General features: G+C 45.2%; 1 protein-coding gene across 2 annotated transcripts in view; it reads left to right on the plus strand.

Moving 5' to 3' along the window:
* PEX1 (peroxisomal biogenesis factor 1) overlaps nt 1-25,156 on the plus strand; it is a 157,071-nt gene that overhangs the window by 51,580 nt on the left and 80,335 nt on the right. For both annotated transcript variants that reach the window (XM_033931140.1, XM_033931139.1), the window contains exons 9-12: nt 4,519-4,613; nt 4,710-4,842; nt 8,436-8,532; nt 23,762-23,932. In XM_033931140.1, the coding sequence (XP_033787031.1) occupies nt 4,519-4,613; nt 4,710-4,842; nt 8,436-8,532; nt 23,762-23,932 (496 nt within the window). The remainder of the gene's footprint in view (nt 1-4,518; nt 4,614-4,709; nt 4,843-8,435; nt 8,533-23,761; nt 23,933-25,156) is intronic.

Consider the following 25,156-nt stretch of genomic DNA (forward strand, 5'->3'; position numbering starts at 1 on the left):
GGACTGATTCTGTTCAATATGTTTGCAAGCGATATTGCTGAAGGGTTAGAAGGTAAGGTTAGCCTTTTTTGCAGATGATACCAAGATTTATAACAGAGTAGACACCCCGGAGGGAGTGGAAAACAGGAAAAAGGATCTGCAAAAATTAGAAGAATGGTCCAACATCTGACAACTAAAATTCAATGTGAAGAAGTGCAGAGTGATGCATTTATGGGTAGAGATAATGGTTATTGTGGATTGGCAGACTTAGATGGGTTACTGCGGATGGGCAGACTAGATGGGCCATTTGGTCTTTATCTGCCATCATGTTTCTATGTTTCTAAATCTGAGGAAACTGTATGTGCTGGGAGGTGAGAGGCTGATAAGCACTGACGGAGAGAGGGACCTTAGGGTGATTGTGTCTGAGGATCTAAAAGCAGCTAAACAGAGTGATAAGGCGGTGGCTTTAGCCAGAAGGATGCTAGACTGTATAGAAAGAGGAATAATCAGCAGAAGAAGGGAGGTGTTGATGCTCCTATATAGGTCATTGATGAGCCCACACTTGGAGTATTGTATTCAGTTTTGGAGGCTGTATCTGGTGAAGGATATAAAAAAACCTTGAAGCGGTCTAGAGGAAGACAACGAAAATAGTAAGGGGTTTGAACAAAAAGAAGTATGAGAAGAGACTGGAAGACCTAAATATGTATACTCTGGAGGAGAAGAGGGACAGGGGGAGATATGATACATACGTTGAAATACTTGAAAGGTATTAATGTAGAACCAAATCTTTTCCACTTAAAATTATTGGCACCCGCTGTGCTTCCATCTTTTCTGTCATTGCTCCTTCAATCTGGAATTCCTTCCCATTATATATCAGAGCAGAACAAATCTGGATAAATTCAAGAGTAGTCTAAAATGCTTTCTTTTTAAAGATGCCTACGATCGATTCATCCTTTCTTTCTATCTTTTTTAAAAATTTCACCCCAGCACCAATCCCTACTCTTTCATATCTTATAAGAACATATAAGAATTGCCATCTCTGAATCAGACCCTAGGTCCATCAAGTCCAGCGATCCGCACAAGCGGAGGCCCCATCAGGTGAAACTGGCATAGTTTAGGTCCCCATATCACTCTACGCTTCTCATAAGGAGATGCGAATCTAGTTTACCCTTAAATCCTAGAACAGTGGATTCCGCAATTACCTCTTCTGGGAGAGCATTCCAGGTGTCCACCACTCGCTGCGTGAAACAGAACTTCCTGTTATTTGTCCTGAACTTGTCCCCCCTCAGCTTCAGTCCGTGCCCTCTAGTACGTGTTACATTGGACATTGTAAATAACTGTTTCCCCCGCTCTATTTTGTCGATTCCTTTCAGTATTTTGAAAGTCTCGATCAGATCCCCTCGCAGTCTCCTCTTCTCTTTTAACCCTTTATGTTCCTTTTCTCTACAAATTGTAGTTATCCCTCTTTTCCTCATGTTCCACTTCCCTTTCCAAGTCAAGTTTGTCTGGTTTGTTTGGGTTATGTTTATTACTTCTTGTTCATTCCCCATTTATATTTATATTATTTTTAATGTACAATGCTTCGAGTTTTATCATTAACGTTCAATCAAATTTTAATAAACTATGAAACGTAGTAAAACTAGAGGGCATAATTTGAGGTTGCAGTGGGGAAGACTCGGGAGCAATGTTAGGAAATTCTTTTTCATGGAGAGGGTGGTTGATGCCTGGAATGCCCTCCTGAGGGGTGGAGAGGAAAACTGTAATGGAATTCAAAAAAGCAATATTGGACAGACTTGCACGGTCTGTGTCCCATATGTGGACAATACCAGGTGGACTTTACAGTCATGACCCAGAAATATCAAAGAAGAAACAATTTAATCATGTATTTTTAAAGGGTATAACTAATGGGCAGACTGGATGGACCGTTCAGGTCTTTAACTGCAGCCTTAGGCATCTGAGCCAATCAAGGCCTTAGGCCTCCTTCCTGGTGCATCCTAGGATACAATGGATATGGCTTAAGACTCAGATTGACCCAAGGCTCCAATTGGCCCCCTTACCGAAGGGGTAAGGTGTCTGTTTTTTAAGACAGACACACAAATCTGTGTAGAACGCCGGTGTGCACTTCTCGGCCGCTTCTTAGGTGACCGGTGTCCTAAAACTAGAGGGCATAATTTGAGGTTGCAGTGGGGAAGACTCGGGAGCAATGTTAGGAAATTTTTTTTCATGGAGAGGGTGGTTGATGCCTGGAATGCCCTCCTGAGGGGTGAGAGGAAAACTGTAATGGAATTCAAAAAAGCAATACTGGACAGACTTACACGGTCTGTGTCCCATATGTGGACAATACCAGGTGGACTTTACAGTCATGACCCAGAAATATCAAAGAAGAAACAATTTAATCATGTATTTTTAAAGGGTATAACTAATGGGTAGACTGGATAGACCGTTCAGGTCTTTAACTGCAGCCTTAGGCATCTGAGCCAATCAGGGCCTTAGGCCTCCTTCCTGGTGCATCCTAGGATACAGTGGATATGGCTTAAGACTCAGATTGACCCAAGCTCCAATTGGCCCCCTTACCGAAGGGGTAAGGTGTCTGTTTTTTAAGACAGACACACAAATCTGTGTAGAACGCCGGTGTGCACTTCTTGGCCGCTTCTTAGGTGACCGGCGTCCTATACAGAATCAGCCCCAAAATGTATACATGCATACATTGGATGTGGTTCCCTTTGTAGAATTACCCCTAAAATGTAATAGGATATTCTTAATTGGTAATATTTTGACATCCCGTGGGAAATTTCTCCAAGTGGATTAGTTTTACACAGTATTTGAGACTCTTCGTTTTATGTTTTAGAGCCAGTGCCTTTTTTACTGTGGATTTGTATATTTTTATTATTGTTTGCATTGTTTTTATTAAATACTTTTATTATTATTTATGTATTTGTTTTTATGATTTTTATTTGGGACCTGCTGGGAGAGAGTGTGGTGCAGTGGTTAAAGCTACAGCCTCAGCACCCTGAAGTTGTGGGTTCAAACCGCACCTTCCTTGTGACCCTGGGCAAGTAACTTAATCCCCCCTTTGCCCCAGGTACATTAGATAGATTGTGAGCCCACCGGGACAGAAAGGGAAAATGCTTGAGTACCTGAATAAATTAATGTAAACCGTTCTGAACTCCCCTGGGAGAACGGTATATAAAATTAAATAAATAAATAAATATACTCCACTATTCTGGTGCCTTTGGACACTGGACTTTGTTTGTTTTACACATAGCATAACAGGAATGAATCTCACTCCCAAGCTAGGATATGCGGAGTATGAGCTCAGTCTCTCAAATTTGCTGTTAATGCTGACCTCTCCTTTGAGGTTCTTGCTGTCTCACATCTGATAGTATCCAAGTTCATGAGATTAAACCGATGAAAATTTGGTGGTAGAATGTCTCATTACTCATTCTAATAAATACTTGGAAGGGAAATTCATCAAGGTGTGGTAAAAGATTGCTTTTTACTGCACCTCAGTTCATCACTGGTTTCAGCAACTATGAGATTTTGGTAATACAGTTTGCTGAATTCCATTTTAAAAGAATAATGCAGCTTGTGAGCCACCATGCAAGCAATGTTGTTCCAGCATCAGTAAATCACACCATTTTACTGAAGGCGCCAGACTGGACAGAAGCAACTAGGTCTTAATCCTGCCAAAAGCCTCACACTCCCCCCCTCAAACCACCAGTGCTTTCAAATGTAACCTCTAGTGGGCTATGCCTGGGAGGGGAAATGAGGAGCCTGGAATCTTTGAGGGAGGGGATGTTCTGTCAGCCCATGAACATTCAGGTCGAGGCTTTGTGGCCTGATGCTCTTGGGTGGTGAAATAACCCCAGCAAAAAGTCATATTGGAAAAAAGATGGGACTCAATATACTGCCTTTCTGTGGTTTGTCAAAGCGGTTTATGTATTATATACAGGTACTTATTTTGTACCTGGGACAGTGGAAGGTTTGCCCAAAGTCACAAGTAGCTGCAGTTCCCAGGTTCTCAAGCCACTGCACTAACTAGTAGGCTACTCCTACACGCCATAGTAATCAAGATTCTCATTAGTACTTAACCTAGAGCAACTTAGATATCACCATGGTAATTTTAGTTAGGTGGCATTAGGGCTATTTAAGACACGTTAAGGGCCAAATAACATGACTTAAAGCTCTAATGCTGCTTGATGAATTTCCGCCTTAGTATCACTTTTACAGAGAATCAGGTCATCTGTGACTAAGTAGCAGCATTCAATGGTTTGAAAGAGGTTAATATATTTGTAATAGGTAAAGTTATCTTGATTACAAAGTTTTGTGACATTGCACCAGTGTTTTCAGTTCATATTTAAAATATTCTGATGAATCACATTGATGGCATTTCTGTCAAATAGTACTTTGTAACATCAAGGCCATGTTGTAGAGTTGAAAAATTGCTGTATCTTACATCAGAAAATCGGAATGAATATTGAAATAAAACAGAATAAAGATTTTAGTTTAAAGTTTATTCTTTTTTTTTGACCAATATAGGTTATCATGCAACCCATAAAAGCAGAAGTAGACCACCAAAATTCAGCAGATGATATTGACCAGAATTTGCCATTTTATGACCTAAGCTGCTTGGGGTAAGCCCTGAAATTTAAAGATTTTCTATATTTTAACGAAGAGAGGAACAAATTAAAATGTAGCTCCATGTAATGTTTGATTTTCTTTCTTTGCAGAGGAGTTGCTAAATTGGGAAAATCATCATTTGAGCACATCACCTATAGTCTCTTGGGAAGTGCTGTATCTCGGCAACTAGCCACTACAGTTGTGGGACTCCGCAGTGGAGCGCTTCTGCTCACAGGAATAAAGGTATCTGATGTCATAAGCTCCGTACCTAGGGGATCACTTACTAACAGTTAATGTAGGCCAACACCTTTAATGTTTGCTATTTGTCTCAATGCCTATTTTGTGGAATGGATCCTATAGGTACGTGGAGGGGCATAATTTAAAAAAAAAAGTCTAAGTCACCTTTTGACCTAAGGCCTTAAACTTTGAAAGTAGAAGCGGGGAAAATGTCCATTATAAAAAAAAACAGACCACCACTACGTCTACACTAACAATGTATAATAAACCTAAAAAAAGCCTAACTCCAAATGCCCAAAACAAGAGCTTTTAGGCATAGGAGGAGCCAGTCCTTCGCCTAAAAACTGGATCCTGTAACCGGTGTCTGTTAAAATCAACACCAGTTACAGAATCCACCCTCTCCCGCCGACAACATCGGGGCAAGAGGGAACCCAAGCCCTCTTGCCCCGTCAGCCGTGACCCTCCCCGACAACATCGGGGCAAGAAGGAGCCCAAGCCCTCTTGCCCGAGCCGTGATCCCCCCGCCGATGACGATCGGGCCAGGAGGAACCCCAAGCCCTCCTGGCCAGGCGACCCCTCCCACCCCCCACTCCCACTAAGATCCGGGCAGGAGAGATCCCAGGCCCTCCTGCCCCGACGCAACCACCCCTCCCCAAATGCCCCCCGAACCCCTGATCAGCCCGCCGAAAATCTTCCCCCATCCGCCGACTCGCGAGACACTCCCCCCTGCTGACCCCACCCACAACACCTCCCGTACCTGAGAAACATCGGCCAGACAAACAGGTCCCAAGCCTGTCCATCCGGCAGGCCAGCCATCCCTCAAATGGCTGGCCTTAGGGCCTGATTGGCCTAGGTGGTTCAAACCCCACCCACAGGTGGGGCCTGAGGCACCTGGATCAACCGGAATCGGCCCAGTAGCCTTAGGCCCCTCCTGTGGGCGGAGCCTTAGGCACATGGCTCTGTCTATACTGGGTTCCGTGGATGACATCACCCAACATGTGAGAATATCTTCCTGCTGTCCCCAGATAACCTCTATTATGTGCAAATCTGCCTCATTCACATTCATTAGGGATGTCTTGAAAACCTGACTGCCTGGACCTTTCAGCGGCTTTTTGACGCAATAGATCATCAACTTTTACTTAAAAAGCTTGCCTCAGTTGTTATCTCTAACCAAATTCATGAATGGTTCATCTCTTATTTTACAGACCGCATTTCTACAGTGACTATCAATAACTCCACGTTTACTACTTTTCAAAATAACTTTGGCATTCCCCAAGGTTCTATACTTTCTCCTTTACTTTTTAATATCTACCTGGCTCCTTTATTGACTCTTTGCCAATCAATCGGCTTTACTGCCTTCGCAAATGCCAATGATATACAGATCATTCACCCTATCGATCCCACCAACACTACTGACATCAACATCACCAACTCAAAATTAGATAGTATCAGACTATTGCTAAGTGAAAACATGTTCTCTCTCGGTATTTCTAAAACAAATTATCTTCTTTTTCCATGGAAAGATAGTATTCAACTTCTAGCACCTTTATCCATCGACAACACTCCAGTTGAATCAGCCAATACAGTCATAATCTTGGGTGTTGTTGTCATCGATAATAAGTTAACTTATCACCCTCAAATCAGTGCAGTAGTCAAAAATTGTTTCTATAAACTTTGAATGATAAGGTGTTTGGCTAGCAATCTGGACCCTCAATCTCTAAATATTTTGATCCACTCTCTCATCATTTCTAAAATTGACTACTGCAACTCACTATACAAAGGTATATGCCATAAAGGTATTAGATGCCTTCAACTACACTTCTCCCTCCGTATCCACGGGGGTTAGGTGCAGAGCCAGACCGTGAAGTTTGAAAAACCGTGAATAACTTCTCGGCCAGCTCTGAACCCACCCCCACCTCCCTCCTGCCTTCCCCCTGGCATCCCGGACCTTACCTGGACTACGGGTGCTTATGGCAGTCATTTCATAGGAAGATCGTTCCTACCCCAAAAACCCGCTAGACCACCAGGTAAGGCATAAAAATAGGCAAAAAATTAAAATCGTCCCCCCCCCCCAAAAAAAAAAATTGCGAATAACCGTGGATTCGGAGGGAGAAGAGTAATTCAAAATACTACCATTAAAAGCATAACATTCTAAAAAATACGATCATGTCACACACCCCCCCCTCTTAAAAAAAGCTCATTGGCTTCTAAGTCTTCATAGAATAACTTATAAAATTGCTGTTCTAACATTCAAAACCCAAAAGACCAACGAACCCGCTTTTATCAATAGACTACTTATCCCACACTATCCACCTAGAGCCCTAAGATCCACTACCCAACACCTATTTCACGTGCCCTCATTAAAGATTATCAGCATTCATCAGGCTATTACTTTTTCTGTTACAGCCCCCATGATCTGGAATTTACTGCCAATTAATCTTAGGGCAGAGCAAAACCTGGACAAATTCAAAGGAGAATTAAAATGCATCCTTTTCAAAGATGCCTTTGAATAATGACCTCTTTCTTTAATGCTTTTTTTTGGTTCCAACATTAAATTGGCCTCTTCCCCCCTTCCTCTTGTTTTTTTCCTCTCTCTCTGCTTTACTTTTAAATATTGTAGTTCTCACTACTTACCTTTCGTTTTATTGTACGTCAATATTATGTCTTGTCTAATGAGTCATAGTTTGTCTCCCTTTTTTTAAATTATTGTAAAACGCATAGAATTTCTGATAGGCGTTTAAACAAATTTTAATAAAACTTGGAAACTTGGGTCCCCCAGGATAGTCTAGGACTATTTAGCATGGCCATTTCAGCACTGAATCATCCCATGAAATGAACAGCCACAATGAATCATCCAGGGGCAATGGACCAACCCCCCCTCCCAAAATTCACGATCTGGCCGCAGCAGATTTTTGGTGGGGGGGTGATGTCCCCTCCCCCCCCAAAAAAAAAAAATTCTTCCCTACACCCTCTCCTGCTTGCCACAACTCTTGGGATTTCACAAGGCCGGGACCAGAGCAAACCCTCCTAAGCTGCACATCACAAACTACAAGTCCAAGACTAGAGGAAACCCTCCTAAGCCATTGTCTCAGGAGCTGGAAGATGGTGGGAGACTCAATAGCAGCAGGAGCCAGAGAACAAGGGTCATAGGCATGAAATCAACACATGCTAGTGCCATGATCAAAACAGGCTGAGCCTGCAACTGCTGTCCAATGTTTGTAATCTGCTGCCAGAATGGAACGATTCATTGTGGCCATTTCAGCACAGCTGTGATGAAATGTCCCACAATGAATCATCCCATTACACCCCAGGATAGGTTTAAGAATCACTGGCCCAAAACTCCTTCCTGAGGCAATGAGCATCACACCACCCCCATATTCTTGATTTTATGATTGTCACAAAGTGTTGTAAGCCAATTTGATATTAATTGAAAGGTGACATACATATAACTGCTATTAAATAGAAGTATGTTTTGCTTTGATTATATCATACTATAAATGTTAGTTTCCTTTGTCCATCAGTGTGCTAATCTGATTTTAGGAGGGGGGTACAGAATTAGTATTTGAACAACTGCTAATCACAAAATTCTATTTTTCTAGGGCAGTGGGAAATCAACTTTGGCAAGGGCTATTTGCAAAGAAGCATTTGACAGGCTAGAAGCCCATGTGGAAGAAATTGACTGTAAATCCTTAAGAGGTAAGAACACGTATAAATATAAATAAATAGATAACAAGTATTTTGACTGTTAGTAAAGGATGAATAGTAACTTCAGCCCTGGAGTATGGAAATAAATCTCGAGAGTTTGGAATTGAACATGTTGGTTCCTGGGTTTATGGCCTACTGATATACTAAAAGGTCAGAGGTCCAATGAAATTCTTGAATAGTAACTTCAGCCCTGGAATATGGAAATAAATCTCGAGAGTTTGGAATTGAACATGTTGGTTCCTGGGTTTATGGCTTACTGATATACTAAAAGGTCAGAGGTCCAATGAAATTCTTGAAAGTAGCAGGTCATAAAGTTGTGAACTGATAATAGAAGCAAGAGTTGGAGCTGCATACCACTGCTGTATTTGATTTGGATATTTGAATTGCCAGATGTTGTAACTGAAGTAACAGACTGGAATAAAGATGGTTACTGCAATCACCAGGCAGGGGTATGGTGGTCACAGGGTTCTGATAGTGGTCCAGAGCAGTTGCAAGCAGCAGCCTTTCATAGTGGAATTTTAAGTGAGCCTTGAATATGACCTTAGAGGGAGCAAGAAGCACCAACTTAAAAGCTGTTCCAGGTGTATGTTGCCACAAGACAGAACATTCTGATATTCAGAGCTATTTAGCTAGCCAGGAGATTTGATTGCAACTACTTCTCACTTACCGACTTACCAGTTAATGACCGCCCGGACTTGCGACCAGCTCTCCGACCCGTAGGTGGAAATAGCAGCACAGCATCCTAGCAGTAAAGCAGGACAAGAGTGATCTTCTTACGCCCCATGTCCCTTGAAAGTCATGATCAAAAATGGTTGCTGCAAGTTCCTGCAGCTATCTTGTGAGTTCGATTGCAGTTTTCATGGGATAGCAGCATAAGAAGATTGTTCCTGCCCCACTTCACTGCTAGAATACCAGGACTTTAAGGTAAGGTGTGGAGGGGTCTGGGAGATGGGTGGTTGACGGCGCTGTATTATATGGTCGATGTGCTGTATGACGTATACAGGATCATGAGGAAAGTTTTGGCTTATTCTTTTTCCACCTACAGAATGCTTTAGATCAGGCAATGGGTGGGAGATTCATCTTCCAAAGCCACTTTGAGCAGGCTTCCTTTCAAGGCCAATTGCTCTTTGGTAAGGGGTTGGATAATCTTATGACCAGTGTGACAGATTATTGCCCTAAATCCTTATCAGATACCAGACCACATGCCCCTCAGAGGTCTGGTCGTGGTACCTTTTGAGGCTCTCAGTGATTTTGTCAGTACTCTGGTGGATCTTCTGCTCAGAGATCATATCAAGGCTCTCGAGAGAGTTCTGGCAGCAGCAAACAACCCCAAATCTCCAGTTCTCACACCACAGCAGCCTCAAGAAGACCCAGTGATGTCAGTTTAGTAGCCCTCACCCTGATGATAGGGGGGATGGTTATTGGCTTATTGGGATGCTTAGGCACAGATTTTGCAGGATCATTGGGTGCTGGCTATCATCTGAGAGGGTTACAAGCTCAAATTTTTTCTTCCTCTGGTGGACTTGTTTGTGGATTCTCAGACTGGATGACCAGAGAAAGTGGTCAAGGTCCAAGTAGTAGTGAACCTATAGAGTCTGTACCACCTGAAGAATCAGACTTGGGCAGAAACTCTATATCAGGGGTGCCCAAATGGTCGATCGCGATCGACTAGTAGATAGCAAAAGCAACGCGAGTCAATTGTGTTGCCTTTGCGATCTTTTTCTCCCTGCTGCTTCCCTGAGTCAGGCCTGGCACATACAAGCACCGGACTCGCAAGACTTCACCTCTGACATCAATTCTGACATCGGAGAGGAAGTTCTGGGCCAGCCAATCACTGCTGGCTGGCCTGGAACTTTCTCCCCGACATTAGAATTGACGTCGGAGGTGAAATCTTGTGGGCCCGGCGCTTGTACGCACCAGTCCTGGCTCGGGGATGCAGCAGGGAGAAATCGGCATGGTGGCTTAGGGGGGTGAGTAGGGAAAGAATCGGGGAAGTGGAGAAATCGGCGCGATGGCTTGGGGGGGGCAGGGAAGGAGAAAAAGACAGGCAGGCAGGGGGAGAGAGAAAGAAAAGCAGAAAGATGGGTGCAGGGGGAGAGAAAAAGAAAGGGAGAAAGAAAGAAATATTGGCTTTACATAAGAAGGAAGTGCAACCAGAGACTCATGAAATCACCAGACAAAAAGGTAGTAAAAATGATTTTATTTTAAATTTAGTGATCAAAATGTGTCCGTTTTTGAGAATTTATATCTGCTGTCTATATTTTACACTATGGCCCCCTTTTACTAAACCGTGATAGTGGTTTTTAGCGCAGGGAGCCTATGAGCGTTGGGAGCTGCGAGGGGCATTCAGCGCAGCTCCCTGCGCTAACCTGCGCTAAAAACTGCTATTGCGGTTTAGTAAAAGGGGAGAGGGTATATTTGTCTATTTTTGTATAGTTACTGAGGTGACATTGCATGTTTTAAAGTCATCTGCCTTGACCTCTGGAAAAAAAATCTGAATACAAATGATAATTAACATTTTCTCTGCGTACAGTGTGTTGTTTTTTTTTTTTAATTTTATTGTTGGTAGATCATTTTGACTTGGTCATTTTAAAAGTAGCTCGCAAGTCAAAAAAGTGTGGGTATCCTTGCTCTATATACTTTAATGTGCCCAAGAAAGACTCGGATGACTGGAGACCAATCCTAGATCAGAAGTCGGTCTACATAGCACTGAAAGTGCCGGCCCGATTCCACATGGAGACTATTTGGTCATTGCAGCAGTGGCACCGGGGGAATTTCTAGTCTCTTTGGATTTGACAGAGGCCTACTTGCACATTCCCATATTTCTGGATCACAGGATGTTCTTCAGATTCTATGTGCTGGGGAAATATTTCCCGTTTTCAGCTCTCTCCTTTGGTCTGGTGACGGTTCCTTGCACCTTCACCAAAGGGATGGTAGTGGTAGCAGTGCATCTCCAAGTACCTGGACAATTGGATGATTGGTGCTCCATCCAAGTCCAATGTTAGATTATCAATTTTGGGGAAAAGCCACCTGGAGTCAACTCAGTCCCTGGCATACTAGGGAGTCCATTACAACATAGTGAAGGGCTATATTTTTCTTCCCAAGCCATGCAAACTGAAGCTCACATGCCAAATTCCAGGCCTCCCAGTGATGCCAGCTCCTATGACTTGGCAGCCATAGAGGTGGTTCCTTGGATCAAAGCTCAAATACGCCCTCTTCAGGACACCCTACTATCCCGCTGGTCTCCACTAGTGCTGCCCGATTCACGATTCAAATCGGTTCACCGATTCGAATTGGTTCGTTTTGGTAAAAAACCAGACTTGCCGATTCAGCCCCGATTCAAGTTAATTCTTATTATCCCAGGACAAGCAGGCAGCATATTCTTGACTGATGGGTGACAGCACCGACGGAGCCCCGGTACGGACAATTTTAGAGTGATTGCACTCTAAGAACTTGGAAAGTTCTAGTAGGCCGCACCGCGCACGCGCCTTCCCGCCCGACAGAGGCACGCGGTCCCCAGTTTCTTAGTTTCCGCGGAGCTAAGAAGTCGCACTTTTCAACAGCTGTTGAAAAGATTTTTTTCTGTCGCCTTCCCGCTCGCGAAATCTTTTTGGAAATTATATTTCCTTTTTTTCTTTTATTATTTTCTTTAAAAAAAAAAAACAACAGTTTTTTTTTTTTTTTCTTCATTTCGTCTGTTTTGCCCCAGCGGGGCCTACTGCCGCCATCGAAGCCTCGGCCTTCGATTTGGCAGAAGCCATTTTTCCTTTCATGCCCCCCCAGCCAGGTTTTAAAAAGTGCCAGCGGTGTGCACGGCCTATCTCTCTTACGGACCCGCACAATTGGTGCTTACAGTGCTTGGGTCCAGAGCATCAGGCTTCTACCTGCACCCGCTGTGCCACTTTGAAAAAACGTACATTAAAAAACCGACAAATCCAACAAAGTTTGCTTTTCGGTGCCGATATGTCTGACCCTGCGACATTGACACCGGCATCGGCACCACCTCAGTCGGCACCCACTTCGTCGATGCCGCGCAACACCGCGCCGGCGTCGCAACACTCAGGTAAGCCGGCTAAGAAGCCATCTCCGTTGGAGCGTCCTCCGGTCTCAGTAGCAGCGAGTCCAATCCTGCCGACCTCGAGGCGCCCACGGAAGTGCTCCGCTCCTATTGAGGTGAGCCCCTCGACATCGGGTTCCTCATCCTCGGAGCGTAGAGCGGCACCACAGGTACCGCAGAAGAAAAAGGCGGTACCGGTGCCTTTGCTGGACGAGCGGATTGCTGCTGTCCAGCAAGTGCAACTTAAGGAGCAGTTGCAACAACTCCTTCCCGCACTTTTGACACCGAGCCTTCCAGTCCCGGTCCGGTCTGAGCCACCGGTACCGACAGTGGAGCGCCCTCCTTTATCGGCATCCACTTTGTTGGTACCGGTTCACACTGCTTCCTCGACTTCGATGCCAATCTTAGCACCGGAACCGAGAGCTCAACACCAGGCGGTGCAGACTTCGGTACCGACGCAGCATGTCACATCTCCTGGTACCGTGTCTATGAGGTTGGGTAAGTCGGTGCGCAAAACCCGACACCTGGAACCCTCCACCCCGGAGTCTCGAGACCGTGGCTCTCAGATTCGGGACCCTGATTTGTGGGGTGACTCTGAAGAGCCCTTTCTGTCTGAGGGTGAGTGTTCCTCTGATGAAGAGGATCATCTTGTTGCTGATCCCTCTTCTAAGCAGGATTCCACATCTTTTACCTCTTTCTTAAAAGAGATGTGTGAATCTCTTTCTATTCCCTTGGAGGCTGAGTCGAAGAAATCCAAGGCATTCCTTGATGCTCTGGACTTTGACCAGCCTCCAAGGGAATTTCTCAAACTTCCTCTCCATGACATCTTAAGAGAGACTTTTTATAAAAATTTAGAGACTCCCCTGACTGTACCGGGAGCTCCTCGTAAATTGGACTCCTTATACAAGGTTATCCCTATCCCTGGTTTTGACAAACCTCAGCTCCCGCATGAGTCTCTTTTGGTGGAATCCACACTTAAGAAATCAGCGGGAGCTAGTGTGTATGCCTCAGTCCCTCCTGGCAGAGAAGGAAAAGCCATGGACAAATTTGGCAAACGTTTATATCAGAATGCCATGTTAGCCAATAGGTCAGGGAACTACGCTTTTCATTTTTCATTTTATTTAAAGCACCTCATTCAAAACATGGCTGCTTTTGAAAAGTACCTCCCTGACCGCAAGAAATCTGCATTTCATGCCTGCTCTTCTTCTCTTCTCCAGTTACGCAAGTTCCTAGTTCGGTCAATTTATGACACATTTGAATTGACTTCTAGGGCCACGGCTATGTCTGTTGCCATGCGTCGGTTGGCATGGCTCAGAGTCTCAGAGCTCGATGTAAATCATCAGGACCGCCTAGCAAATGCTCCCTGCTTGGGTGATGAGCTCTTCGGAGAGTCCATGGATTCCACTACACAACAGCTGTCTGCCCATGAGACTCGGTGGGATACTCTCCTGAAGACTAAGAAAAAGACTCCACCTGCTCGGCCTTTTCGCCAACAATCTGCCTACCAGCGCCGCTATGCTGCCCGTCCCTTGCCACCGGCTACTCAACAGCCTAGACGTCAATGTCAGCAACAGCGACAACCACCTAGGCCAGCCCAGCAGCAACAGGTGAAGCCTCCTCCACCACAAAAGTCTACCCAACCCTTTTGACGTGGTTCTCCAAAGCATAGCCAGTATTCCACTATCTGCCAATCTCCCTCGACCCATAGGAGGACGTCTTTCTTGTTACACCAGCCGTTGGGAGAACATCACATCGGATCAGTGGGTCCTCAACATCATCCGCCACGGCTACTCTCTCAACTTTCAGACACGTCCTGCACAAAGTCTGCCAAGAGAGTCTGCTTTGAACACCTCTCAGTCTTCTCTCCTTCTTCAGGAAGTTCAATCCCTCCTCCTCCTGAACGCCATAGAGGAAGTTCCTCTAGATCAGAAGGGGCAGGGATTCTACTCCTGTTATTTTCTGGTCCCCAAAAAAACAGGGGATCTCAGACCCATCCTAGATCTTCGCGATCTCAACAAATGCTTGGTCAAGGAGAAATTCAAGATGCTTTCTCTGGCAACTCTTTATCCTCTTCTCCATCAAAGCGACTGGCTATGCTCCCTCGATCTCAAAGAGGCATACACTCACATTCCGGTCAATCTGGCCTCCAGACAGTACCCCCGCTTCATGATCAATCATTGTCATTACCAATACAAGGTGCTGCCCTTCGGTCTTGCCTCCTCTCCAAGAGTGTTCACCAAATATCTGATTGTGGTGGCTGCCTTTCTACGCTCTCACCACCTTCAAGTCTTTCCTTATCTGGACGATTGGTTAATCAAGGCCAATTCATCTCAAACAGTGCTCCTGGCCACCAACCAAACCATCCTGTTTCTACAGCTTCTGGGGTTCGAGATCAATCTACCCAAATCTCATCTCATCCCCACTCAGAGTCTTCAATTCATTGGAGCGGTGCTGGACACAGTCCTCATGAGATCATTCCTGCCGTCCAACCGTCTTCAAACTCTTCAATCTCTGTCAGCAGGTTCTTCCACAACGTTCCATCTCTGCCAAGCAAATGATGATACTCTTGGGTCACATGGCCTCCACAGTTCATGTCACACCCCTCGCACGTCTTCACCTGCGCACTCCTCAATGGACCCTAGCTACCCAGTGGTCCCAAGCGACGGATCCTTGCTCACGACACATATCTGTGACATCATCTCTTCGTCAGTCTCTACAATGGTGGTTGATATCCTCAAATCTTTCCAGAGGTCTTCTGTTTCATCTACCTCCTCATCAACTTGTCATCACCACCGACGTCTCCCCTTATGCCTGGGGAGCTCATTTGAACGAATTCCAAACTCAAGGACTTTGGACAGCCCAGGAAATGAAACATCACATCAATTTCCTGGAACTCAGAGCGATGTTTTATGCCCTCAAGGCCTTCCAACATCTTCTCTTTCCTCGGGTCCTCCTGCTGTGCACAGACAATCAAGTTGCGATGTACTACATCAACAAGCAGGGTGGGACAGGCTCTCGCCTCTTGTGCCAGGAAGCCCAGAAGATTTGGGCTTGGGCCACAGATCACCAACTATTCCTGAAAGCTATCTACATTCAGGGAGAACAGAATTCCTTAGCAGACAAGCTCAGCAGAATTCTCCAGCCTCACGAGTGGACATTCGATCCTTTAACTCTTCAGTCCATCTTCGCTCAGTGGGGTACTCCTCAGATAGACCTCTTTGCAGCTCCTCACAATCACCAGCTGCCCCTATTCTGCTCCAGACTCTACTCCCCTCACCGTCTGGCAGCGGATGCATTTCTCCTCGATTGGTCCAATCTGTTCCTGTACGCTTTCCCTCCTCTGCCTCTCATGTTACGAACCTTGTTCAAGCTCAAGAGGGAACGAGCCACCATGATTCTGATTGCTCCACGGTGGCCCAGGCAACATTGGTTCTCCCTTCTACTTCAACTCAGTTCCAGGGAGCCTTTCCTTCTTCCACTGTTTCCTTCTCTGCTTACTCAACATCAGGAGACCCTTTTGCATCCCAACCTTCTGTCTCTGCACCTGACAGCTTGGTTTCTCTCGGGCTGACTTCTCATGATACTCTTTTGTCTCAGCCCGTTCGTTCCATTCTGGATGCCTCCAGGAAACCGGCCACTCTGCAATGTTACCATCAGAAGTGGACACGGTTTTCTTCCTGGTGTCTTCTTCATCATCATGATCCCACTTCCCTTGCAGTGGAGACCTTATTGGATTATCTTCTTTCTTTGTCTGACTCTGGCCTCAAGTCTACTTCCATCAGAGTCCACCTCGGTGCTATTGCTGCTTTTCATGAGCCAGTTCATGGAAAACTTCTCTCGGCTCATCCCTTGGTGTCCAGATTCATGCGGGGTCTTTTCAATGTGAAACCACCTCTCAAAGCCCCTCCGGTAATCTGGGATCTCAATGTGGTTCTTTCCGCCTTAATGAAGCCTCCTTTTGAACCTTTGGCTACCGCTCCTTTCAAGTTTCTCACTTGGAAGGTACTTTTCCTTATTGCTCTTACCTCTGCCAGGAGGGTCAGTGAGCTACATGCACTAGTTGCTGATCCACCTTTTACAGTCTTTCATCATGACAAGGTGGTTCTGCGTACACATCCAAAGTTTCTCCCTAAGGTTGTCTCGGAATTCCATCTCAACCAATCCATTGTTCTGCCTGTCTTTTTTCCGAAACCTCACTCTCATTCTGGAGAACAAGCTCTGCATACTTTGGACTGTAAGCGGGCTCTGGCTTACTATTTAGAGCGTACTAAGCCCCACAGATCAGCTCCCCAACTCTTTCTGTCCTTTGATCCGAATAAATTGGGACGTCCTGTTTCTAAACGTACGTGGTCTAATTGGCTGGCAGCATGCATTTCTTTCTGTTATGCTCAGACCGGACTGACACTGGAAGGTTCTGCCACGGCCCATAGAGTTCGAGCTATGGCAGCATCTGTGGCTTTCCTCCGCTCCACGCCTATTGAGGAAATCTGCAAGGCTGCTACTTGGTCCTCAGTTCATACTTTTACATCTCATTATTGTCTGGATGCTTTCTCCAGACGGGATGGACACTTCGGCCAATCTGTTTTGCAAAATTAGTTTTCCTAATGGCCAACCTTCCCACCATCCCTCTTTTTGTTAGCTTGGAGGTCACCCATCAGTCAAGAATATGCTGCCTGCTTGTCCTGGGATAAAGCACAGTTACTTACCGTAACAGGTGTTATCCAGGGACAGCAGGCAGATATTCTTGTGTCCCACCCACCTCCCCGGGTTGGCTTCTTAGCTGGCTTATCCTAACTGGGGACCGCGCGCCTCTGTCGGGCGGGAAGGCACTCGCGCGTGCGCGGTGCGGCCTACTAGAACTTTCCAAGTTCTTAGAGTGCAATCACTCTAAAATTGTCCGTACCGGGGCTCCGTCGGTGCCGTCACCCATCAGTCAAGAATATCTGCCTGCTGTCCCTGGATAACACCTGTTACGGTAAGTAACTGTGCTTTTTCACCACCGGCCGCTGGATTCATTCCCATCTAATGTAACTTCTGGTTTTGCGAAACCGGAAGTTACATCAGAAGAAACAAAAGGACGTGGGAGCGTCGAGGGGGGAGCGAGCAGACCTCGGAAGCAAAGGGTAACCAGCAGGAGGGCTGAGAATCAGCGGGGGGGGGGGCTGAGGACTGAGACTCGGCAGGGGGGCTAGTGAGTCTTGGGGGCTGGGGATGGAAGCTGGGAATCAGCAGGAGGGCTAGTGAGTCTTGGGGGCTGGGGATGGAAGCTGGGAATCGGCTTGGGGGCTGGGGATGGAAGCTGGGAATCAGCAGGAGGGCTGGGGAAGCTGAGAATTGGGCAGGGGGGCTGGGGAAAATTAGAATTGGGCTGGGGAAGCTGAGAATCGGGCTACCCGATTCACGATTTGAATTGATTTACCATGACAAAAAATCGGCCTCCCGATTCGTTGACTGACCCTCGCACCTAAAACAGGAGCGGCAGCGCTGCCTCTTGCTGGCCTGCCACTCCTGCTTTAGAGGGCGAGTGGGGAGGGTCAGTCGGGGAAGTGGCTTCCCCGCTGATATCCGGCTTCCCTGCATCAATTTACCTAATTTCAGCAGCCTGCCCTGCAGAAGATCGCTGACTCTAGCGATCTTTGCAAGTTGCCATACATCATCCGAGTTGTCTTCTCTCTGCCGCGATCCCGCCCCTTCTCTGACATCAGAGGAGGGGCGGGACCGCGGCAGAGAGAAAACAACTCGGACGACGTATGACAGCTTGCAAAGATTGCTAGAGCCAGCGATCTTCTGCAGGGCAGGCTGCTGAAATTAGGTAAATTGAATACGCAGGCCTTCAGGAGGGTGCAGACATTCAGGAGAGGGGGCCCTGGTGTAGAAGTACACGGAGGGAGGGAGAGAAGGGGGGGGGTTCAAAGAGACGTGCATATGCCGGACTTTTGGGGGGGGGGAAAGAAATAAGGGGTCTTAAAAACAGAGGAGAGGGAGCGAGATGGTGGACAATGGGATTTAGGGATGAAAGTTACAGAAAGGGAGAGATGCTGGATGAAAGGGTAGTTGAGAAAAGGTGGATCTGTAGATGGAGATGAAAAAAAAGGAAAGATGCCAGACCTCCAGGGGAGCGAAGGGAAACGGAAGGGGAGGAAAGAGATAATAGATGGATGGTTAGCATGGAGAAAGAAGGAGATCCTGGCAAGCAAGCTATCAGAAGACAACCAGAGCCTGGGACCAACAAGATTTGAACAATGACCAGACAACAAAAGGTAGAAAAAATAATTTTATTTTCTGTTTTGTGATTACAATATGTCAGATTTGAAACGTGTATCCTGCCAGAGCTTTTGTTAGACCACAAACGTGAGCTAGGATTTAACAGAGAGAGGAAAAGTCTTGTTTGTTTCTTTATTTTGTTTACACCACAGCGCCAGTGTGGTTAGGAGAAGGCAAAGGGAGTGAAGAGGCTATAAAATAAACCCACCAGGATGTTTGAAAAAAACACCCAATTGGGCAGGAAAATCAAATCGAAAAATTGATTCAGTTGGCTGAATCGAATCGAAATTTTTTTCCCCTGAATCGGGCAGCACTAGTCTCCACAGACATATTCACTCCAAAGGTTTCACTTTCATTTTTACTGCTTGCCCCTCCCTCCTTATTCTTAGCTCCCTGTGCAGATACATATTGTAAACTTAGCACTTAAGAGGTAAGGGGTTGATTCTGTGTACACTTCACCCTCCGTATTTGCGGTGGATGCGGGCGGAACATAGCCACGAATACAGAAAAACCGCAAATAACTTTTTATATGTTGTTTGCGGTTTTGTGTAAACGCCATCGTTTTTACTATTGAAACCACAAATAACTTTTCAACTGTTCGCAATTTTTTGAAAAAAGGCACTATTATTACTATTTGTGGTGGTGGAAGGGGGAGAAAAGCTTGCAAGGCTGAGGAGAATGATGATGCACCCACTCCCCAATACAGTACAGAATTACTTGGATCGAAAAAGAAAGGGGGAGCAAGAGTTTAAATCCAAATTTATATACCCCATTAAACCAAACTCCGGATGGAAAAAAAGTTGGCTATGAATATTAAAAAAAGGGGATAAATCCTTTTTCAGGTATGTTAATGATAGAAAGAGGAATACAGACAGGATAGTGCGCCTAAGGAAACCCGACGGTACCTATGCAGAATTGGACTCCGATAAAGCCAAACTGCTAAACAAATACTTTTGCTCAGTCTTTACCTGTGAGGCGCCGGGATCCGGTCCACAGCTGCAAACAAGGGAGAGCTCAGAAGACCCATTCAGGAATTTTAAATTTACTACCAGCAGCATCTACCAAGAATTATCAAGGCTAAAAGTGAACAAAGCCATGGAACCAGATAAATTGTACCCCAGAGTGCATAGGGAATTGAGAGATGTCCTGGGAGAGCCGTTAGCCGCGCTCTTCAATCTTTCCCTAAGCACGGGAAAAATTCCATTAGACTGGAAAACAGCTAACGTCATTCCGCTTCACTAAAAGGGATGCAGGTCAGAGACTGCAAATTACAGGCCGGTAAGTCTTACATCAATAGTGTGTAAACTTATGGAAACGTTGATTAAACACAAATTAGATATGGTTCTGGACGATGAGAGGCTGATGGATCCCTATCAGCATGGATTTACAAAGGGAAGGTCCTGCCAATCCAATCTAATCAGCTTCTTTTACTGGGTAACAAAAAAACTGGATAAGGGAAAGTCCCTGGATGTAGTGTATCTGGACTTCAGTAAGGCTTTTGATAGTGTCCCACACCATAGATTATTGAACAAGATGAGCTCGCTGGGACTTGGAAAAACATTAACTGCATGGGTTAAAGACTGGCTCAGTGGCAGACTTCAAAGGGTGGTGGTAAACAGCACTCCTTCCGAAACATCGGACGTGTTCAGTGGAGTACCGCAGGGCTCGGTCCTGGGTCCAATCCTATTTAATATCTTCGTACGGGATCTACCTCAGGGACTTTAGGGTAAAATTGCATTATTTGCCGATGATGCTAAATTATGTAATGTGGTAGGCTGAGGTACCGTACCCGACAGTATGACACAGGACCTACTTTTACTGGAGAAATGGTCTACTATTTGGCTGCTGAGCTTTAATACCAAGAAGTGTAAAGTTATGCACCTTGGTAGCGGAAACCCTTGCAGAACCTACACTCTGAACGGTGAGACCTTAACTAGAACTGTTACAGAACGGGACCTGGGAGTAATCATTAGTGAAGATATGAAGGCTGCCAATCAAGTGGAGAAAGCTTCATCCAAGGCTAGACAGATGCTGAGTTGCATCCGGAGAAGTTTCATCAGCCGTAAGCCCAAAGTGGTGATGCCGCTTTACAATAGAGAGCTGCATGGAAACGGGAACGACGGGAATCCCAGGGGTTCCCCTTTCGGGTCACGGGGATCCCATGGGGATGCCCCCTAGGGTCACAGGAATCCTGTGGGGATGCCTCCGAGGGTCGCGGGGTTCCTGCGGGGCTGGATGTACTCAGCCGCGAGGCTCGTCTTCTCCCTACCTGCCCTGCCGCAGCACACAGCCGAACGGAAGTCTTCCCGATGTCAGCACTGACGTCGGAGGGAGGGCTTAAACAAAGCCCTCCCTCCTTCCGATGTCAGCGCTGACATCGGGAAGACTTCCGGTCGGTTGTCTGCTGCGGCAGGGCAGGTAGGGAAAAAGCAGTGGTGTACCAAGGGGGGGGGGGGGCGGGGAGGACGGTCCGCCCCGGGTGCAACACAGCCATCCAGGTCTCCTTACCTTTGTGGCGCTTCCCCCGACCGACCGACAACAGGCCCGGTCCGACAAACCTCCCTGCCCTGTAGCCGTGAATCTAAATTACTTTCTTACAGCAGCTTCAATACTTCAATACACATGGGGAAGACAGGGGGGAGAAGGATGCTGACAGGACAGGGGGAAGATGGAGGGGGGGAGAAGGACGCTGAAAGGAAATGGGGAAGAGAGAGTGGGGAGAAGACGCTGGCAGGGAAGAAGACCGAGATGCCAGACTATGGGGGGAGCAGAGGGAAGAAGATGGGTGCCAGACCAATTTGGAAGGGGGGAGAAAGGGAGATGCACAGTAACAGAGCAAATGGAAGATGCAGAGAGAAGAGAGACAGTGGATGGAATGAATTGAATGAGAACATGAGGAAAGCAGAAACCAGGCAACAAAGGTAGGAAAAAAATTCTATTTCTTTTTTTTTTTCTTTAGGATAAAGTAGTATATTAGTTGTGTTGATAAAAATTTATAAACATTAGAGGCTCTGGTAGAAACCCGTTTACAAAGTATGTATTCTTCCCAATTAATATTTCCAAATTAATAAAGTCTTTTTGCTTATTTGTAAATGGGTTTCTACCAGAGCCTTTAATTCAGTAGCATAATTAAATGAAATAACTATTTCTGTAGTTTGTGGGGACGGAGGGGATTCCTCGCGGGGACGGGTGGGGACGGAGGGATTCCTCGCGGGGACAGGTGGGATTCCTCGCAGGGACGGGTGGGGACGGGTGGGACTTTGGCGGGGATGGATGGGGACGGGTGGGATTTTTGTCCCCACGCAACTCTACTTTACAGGTCAATGTTGAGACCACATCTGGAATACTGTGTTCAATTTTGGAGGCCACATTATCGAAAGGATGTGCTGAGAATAGAGTCGGTTCAGAGATTGGCCACTAGGATGGTCTTGGGACTCAAGGATCTCCCATATGAAGAACGGCTAGGTAGGTTGCAGCTATACTCTCTCGAGGAACGCAGAGAGAGGGGAGACATGATAGAGACGTTCAAATATGTTACTGGCCGTATGGAGATGGAAGAAGACATCTTTTTCCTTACAGGACCTACAGCGACAAGAGGGCATCCACTAAAAATCAGGGGGTGGGAGATTTCATGGGGACATTAGGAAGTATTTCTTCACCGAAAGGGTGGTTGATCAATGGAATAATCTTCCACTCCAGATAGTAGAGGCCAGCAACGTGCTAGATTTTAAGAATAAATGGGATAAACATGTGGGTTCACTTTGAGGAAGTGCTTAGGGGGGTGGGTTATTCGAGTGGGCAGACTTGGGCTATCGGCCCTTTTCTGCCGTCATACTCTGTTTCTATATTAAACAACGAAAAAAAAGAACCAAAGACAACAGTTCCCAAACCTAAAGGTTGTGAATGCTGAAAGCTGGAGAGAACAGCTCTCGCTAAGTTTCTAGCTCTCTTGCCCACCCCCCTGTAGTGCTGCGTGCCAAAGCATGCTCTCCGCAGTTTGGCGGCTGCACGAGAAGACGAGAAATGTGTATTTTCCTCTTTGTCACGCTGAATCACTTACAGTGCTGGGAAGCGTAAAGGCAAGGGTTGTTAGCACAGCAAAAAACATAACTACCCCCCCAACCCCAAGTCTGAAAGGATGTTGGATGATCAGGAAGTGGGGGCAAGGGGATGGCAGGGCCCCACCACTTGCACCCGCTATACACCTGGGTGTCTGCCTGTGTTGGAGTTGCTGGGAAGCAGCGATTTTGAGGATGAAAGATTTTAAGCAGCGATTTTCAGAGTGAATGTTGGTAAGCGCTAAACTTTTTTATCGGTACAGTAAAAGAAAAGGAACTTTACTCATGATGTAATTTTGGGGAGCGGAGTCAGCATCCAAAAAATCGTGAATAAGCAAAACCGCGAGTACAGAAACCGTGAATACGGAGGGAGAAGTGTACATCAATTTGCAAAGGAACAATGGGGTTAAGGTCTTTTTCTGAACTCTGTATATTTTATAACATTTTTGCTGTGAAGAAGGAGCATGTTATCTCTGCAGACACACATTCACAGTTTTGAGAAATGCAAAACCAAACATCTGTGACAATGTCTTCTAGAAAGAAAAATTATCTATGACATTATGAATGGATTAATGTAATTCATTTACCAAAAAATGTAAACATTGCATGAATATGCAGCCTCATGCTGCATAATTAAAAACTAATCCTTATTTCATGATGAATAATTGTTGGACTATAATGTATCTTAAATAGAAAACTAGATAGATTTTTTTCCTCAAAAAAGCATTTTATTTTTAAAAAAATCCAATTTAAATCAACAAAATCTGATTGAAATAAAAAAATATATGATTTAAAAAAAACAACAAATCATCAATTTTTATCCACACTGCTCATGTTTCAGGTAAAAGATTTAAAACTATTCAACATAAATTGGAGGAGACCATAGCAGAGGCAGTGTGGAGACAACCATCAGTCATCCTGTTAGATGACATGGATCATATTGCAGGAGTTCCTCCTTCACCAGAGCAAGAGCAAACTCCTGAAGCTCTTCAGAATAGACGTGTAGCACAAGGTAAGACACGCTTATCCCAGATACACTATTTCATAAAGCATTTTTCTCTTTGGTTTGAAATCCCTTTGATTATAAGGAAAAAAATTCAATGGAAGAGGTCTTGTGATGTTTTTAGATTTATTTTATTACCGTTTGAAGGTCAGATTTTTTTGTTATTTAGAAAGAATCCTAGTTTGTGAAACTAACTGTTCTGATAAGCTGATTTTTCATAGGCATCCTCTGAAGTGTTAGTCTAAAGGCATTATGGCATACAGTGGACTCCCGTTAAGTACATGACCTCAGGACCAAAGTTGAACTTTCACATAATCAGCATTACCATTTCTGAACTGTGGCTTTTACCATACAAATTAGTACTTATATAGCCAGTGTAGCATTGTTGATTTATTAACAAGGCAGTAGCAATTTTGTAAAAACAATAATCAGACTAAACAATCATAGATGTAGTCAAGATGGCGTAGCACCATTTATTAATTAATAGGACAGCAGTAGTAGCAGCATGCCAATAAAGGAATACCAGGTAGACTAGGTATTTGAAGAACCTAACTCTGCACATAAATGGAGTACCAGTTAAGTGCATACATATAAGCAGAGCATGTGTTTACAGCTGCTGTTGATAACTGAAATGATACTCATTAAAATCTATGGTAGGAAAGACAACAGTTCTAAACCTAAGATTTACATAAGTGAGTAGACAGTGTTTCTATAGAAAGCATTATGAGCTTTCTCGATCTATAGTCAGGGGGATTGGTTATGTCATCATGATGATACCTGGTGGCAGTGTTCTCCCATAGCCAGGGAATCCTTTGAAGAACCTCCCCTTAACTAGTTTCTCTTCTTTCTTCTCTGTTTAATTCTACCACTTTGACGAATGGCAGCGTGTTTTGCTCTTCCTCACATTCATCAAATGCTGACCAACAACCAAATCAATTGAACTAAAATCCTCCTCCATTATATATAAAGACATTGGAACTTCCAGAAAAATTAAAAAGAGAGAGAAAAAAATGGAAAGAAAGTGATGGCTGACAACAGAACTCCACCAGGACCAAGCCAGGTATCCACAAGTTCCCAAGCACAAGACCCCATGGCACTCTTTCCTTTCAAAGGACCTGAAATTGGAACACATGGGAGCAACAACTTAATTGGCAGTTTCTATGCTTGCCAACAAACCAGATGCTAATATCACATCAGCTCCTGGCGCATACAGGAAACAAGTGCTTCAGCTCA

Source organism: Geotrypetes seraphini, chromosome 2 (genome assembly GCF_902459505.1).
Source record: "Geotrypetes seraphini chromosome 2, aGeoSer1.1, whole genome shotgun sequence".
NCBI lineage: Eukaryota > Metazoa > Chordata > Amphibia > Gymnophiona > Dermophiidae > Geotrypetes > Geotrypetes seraphini.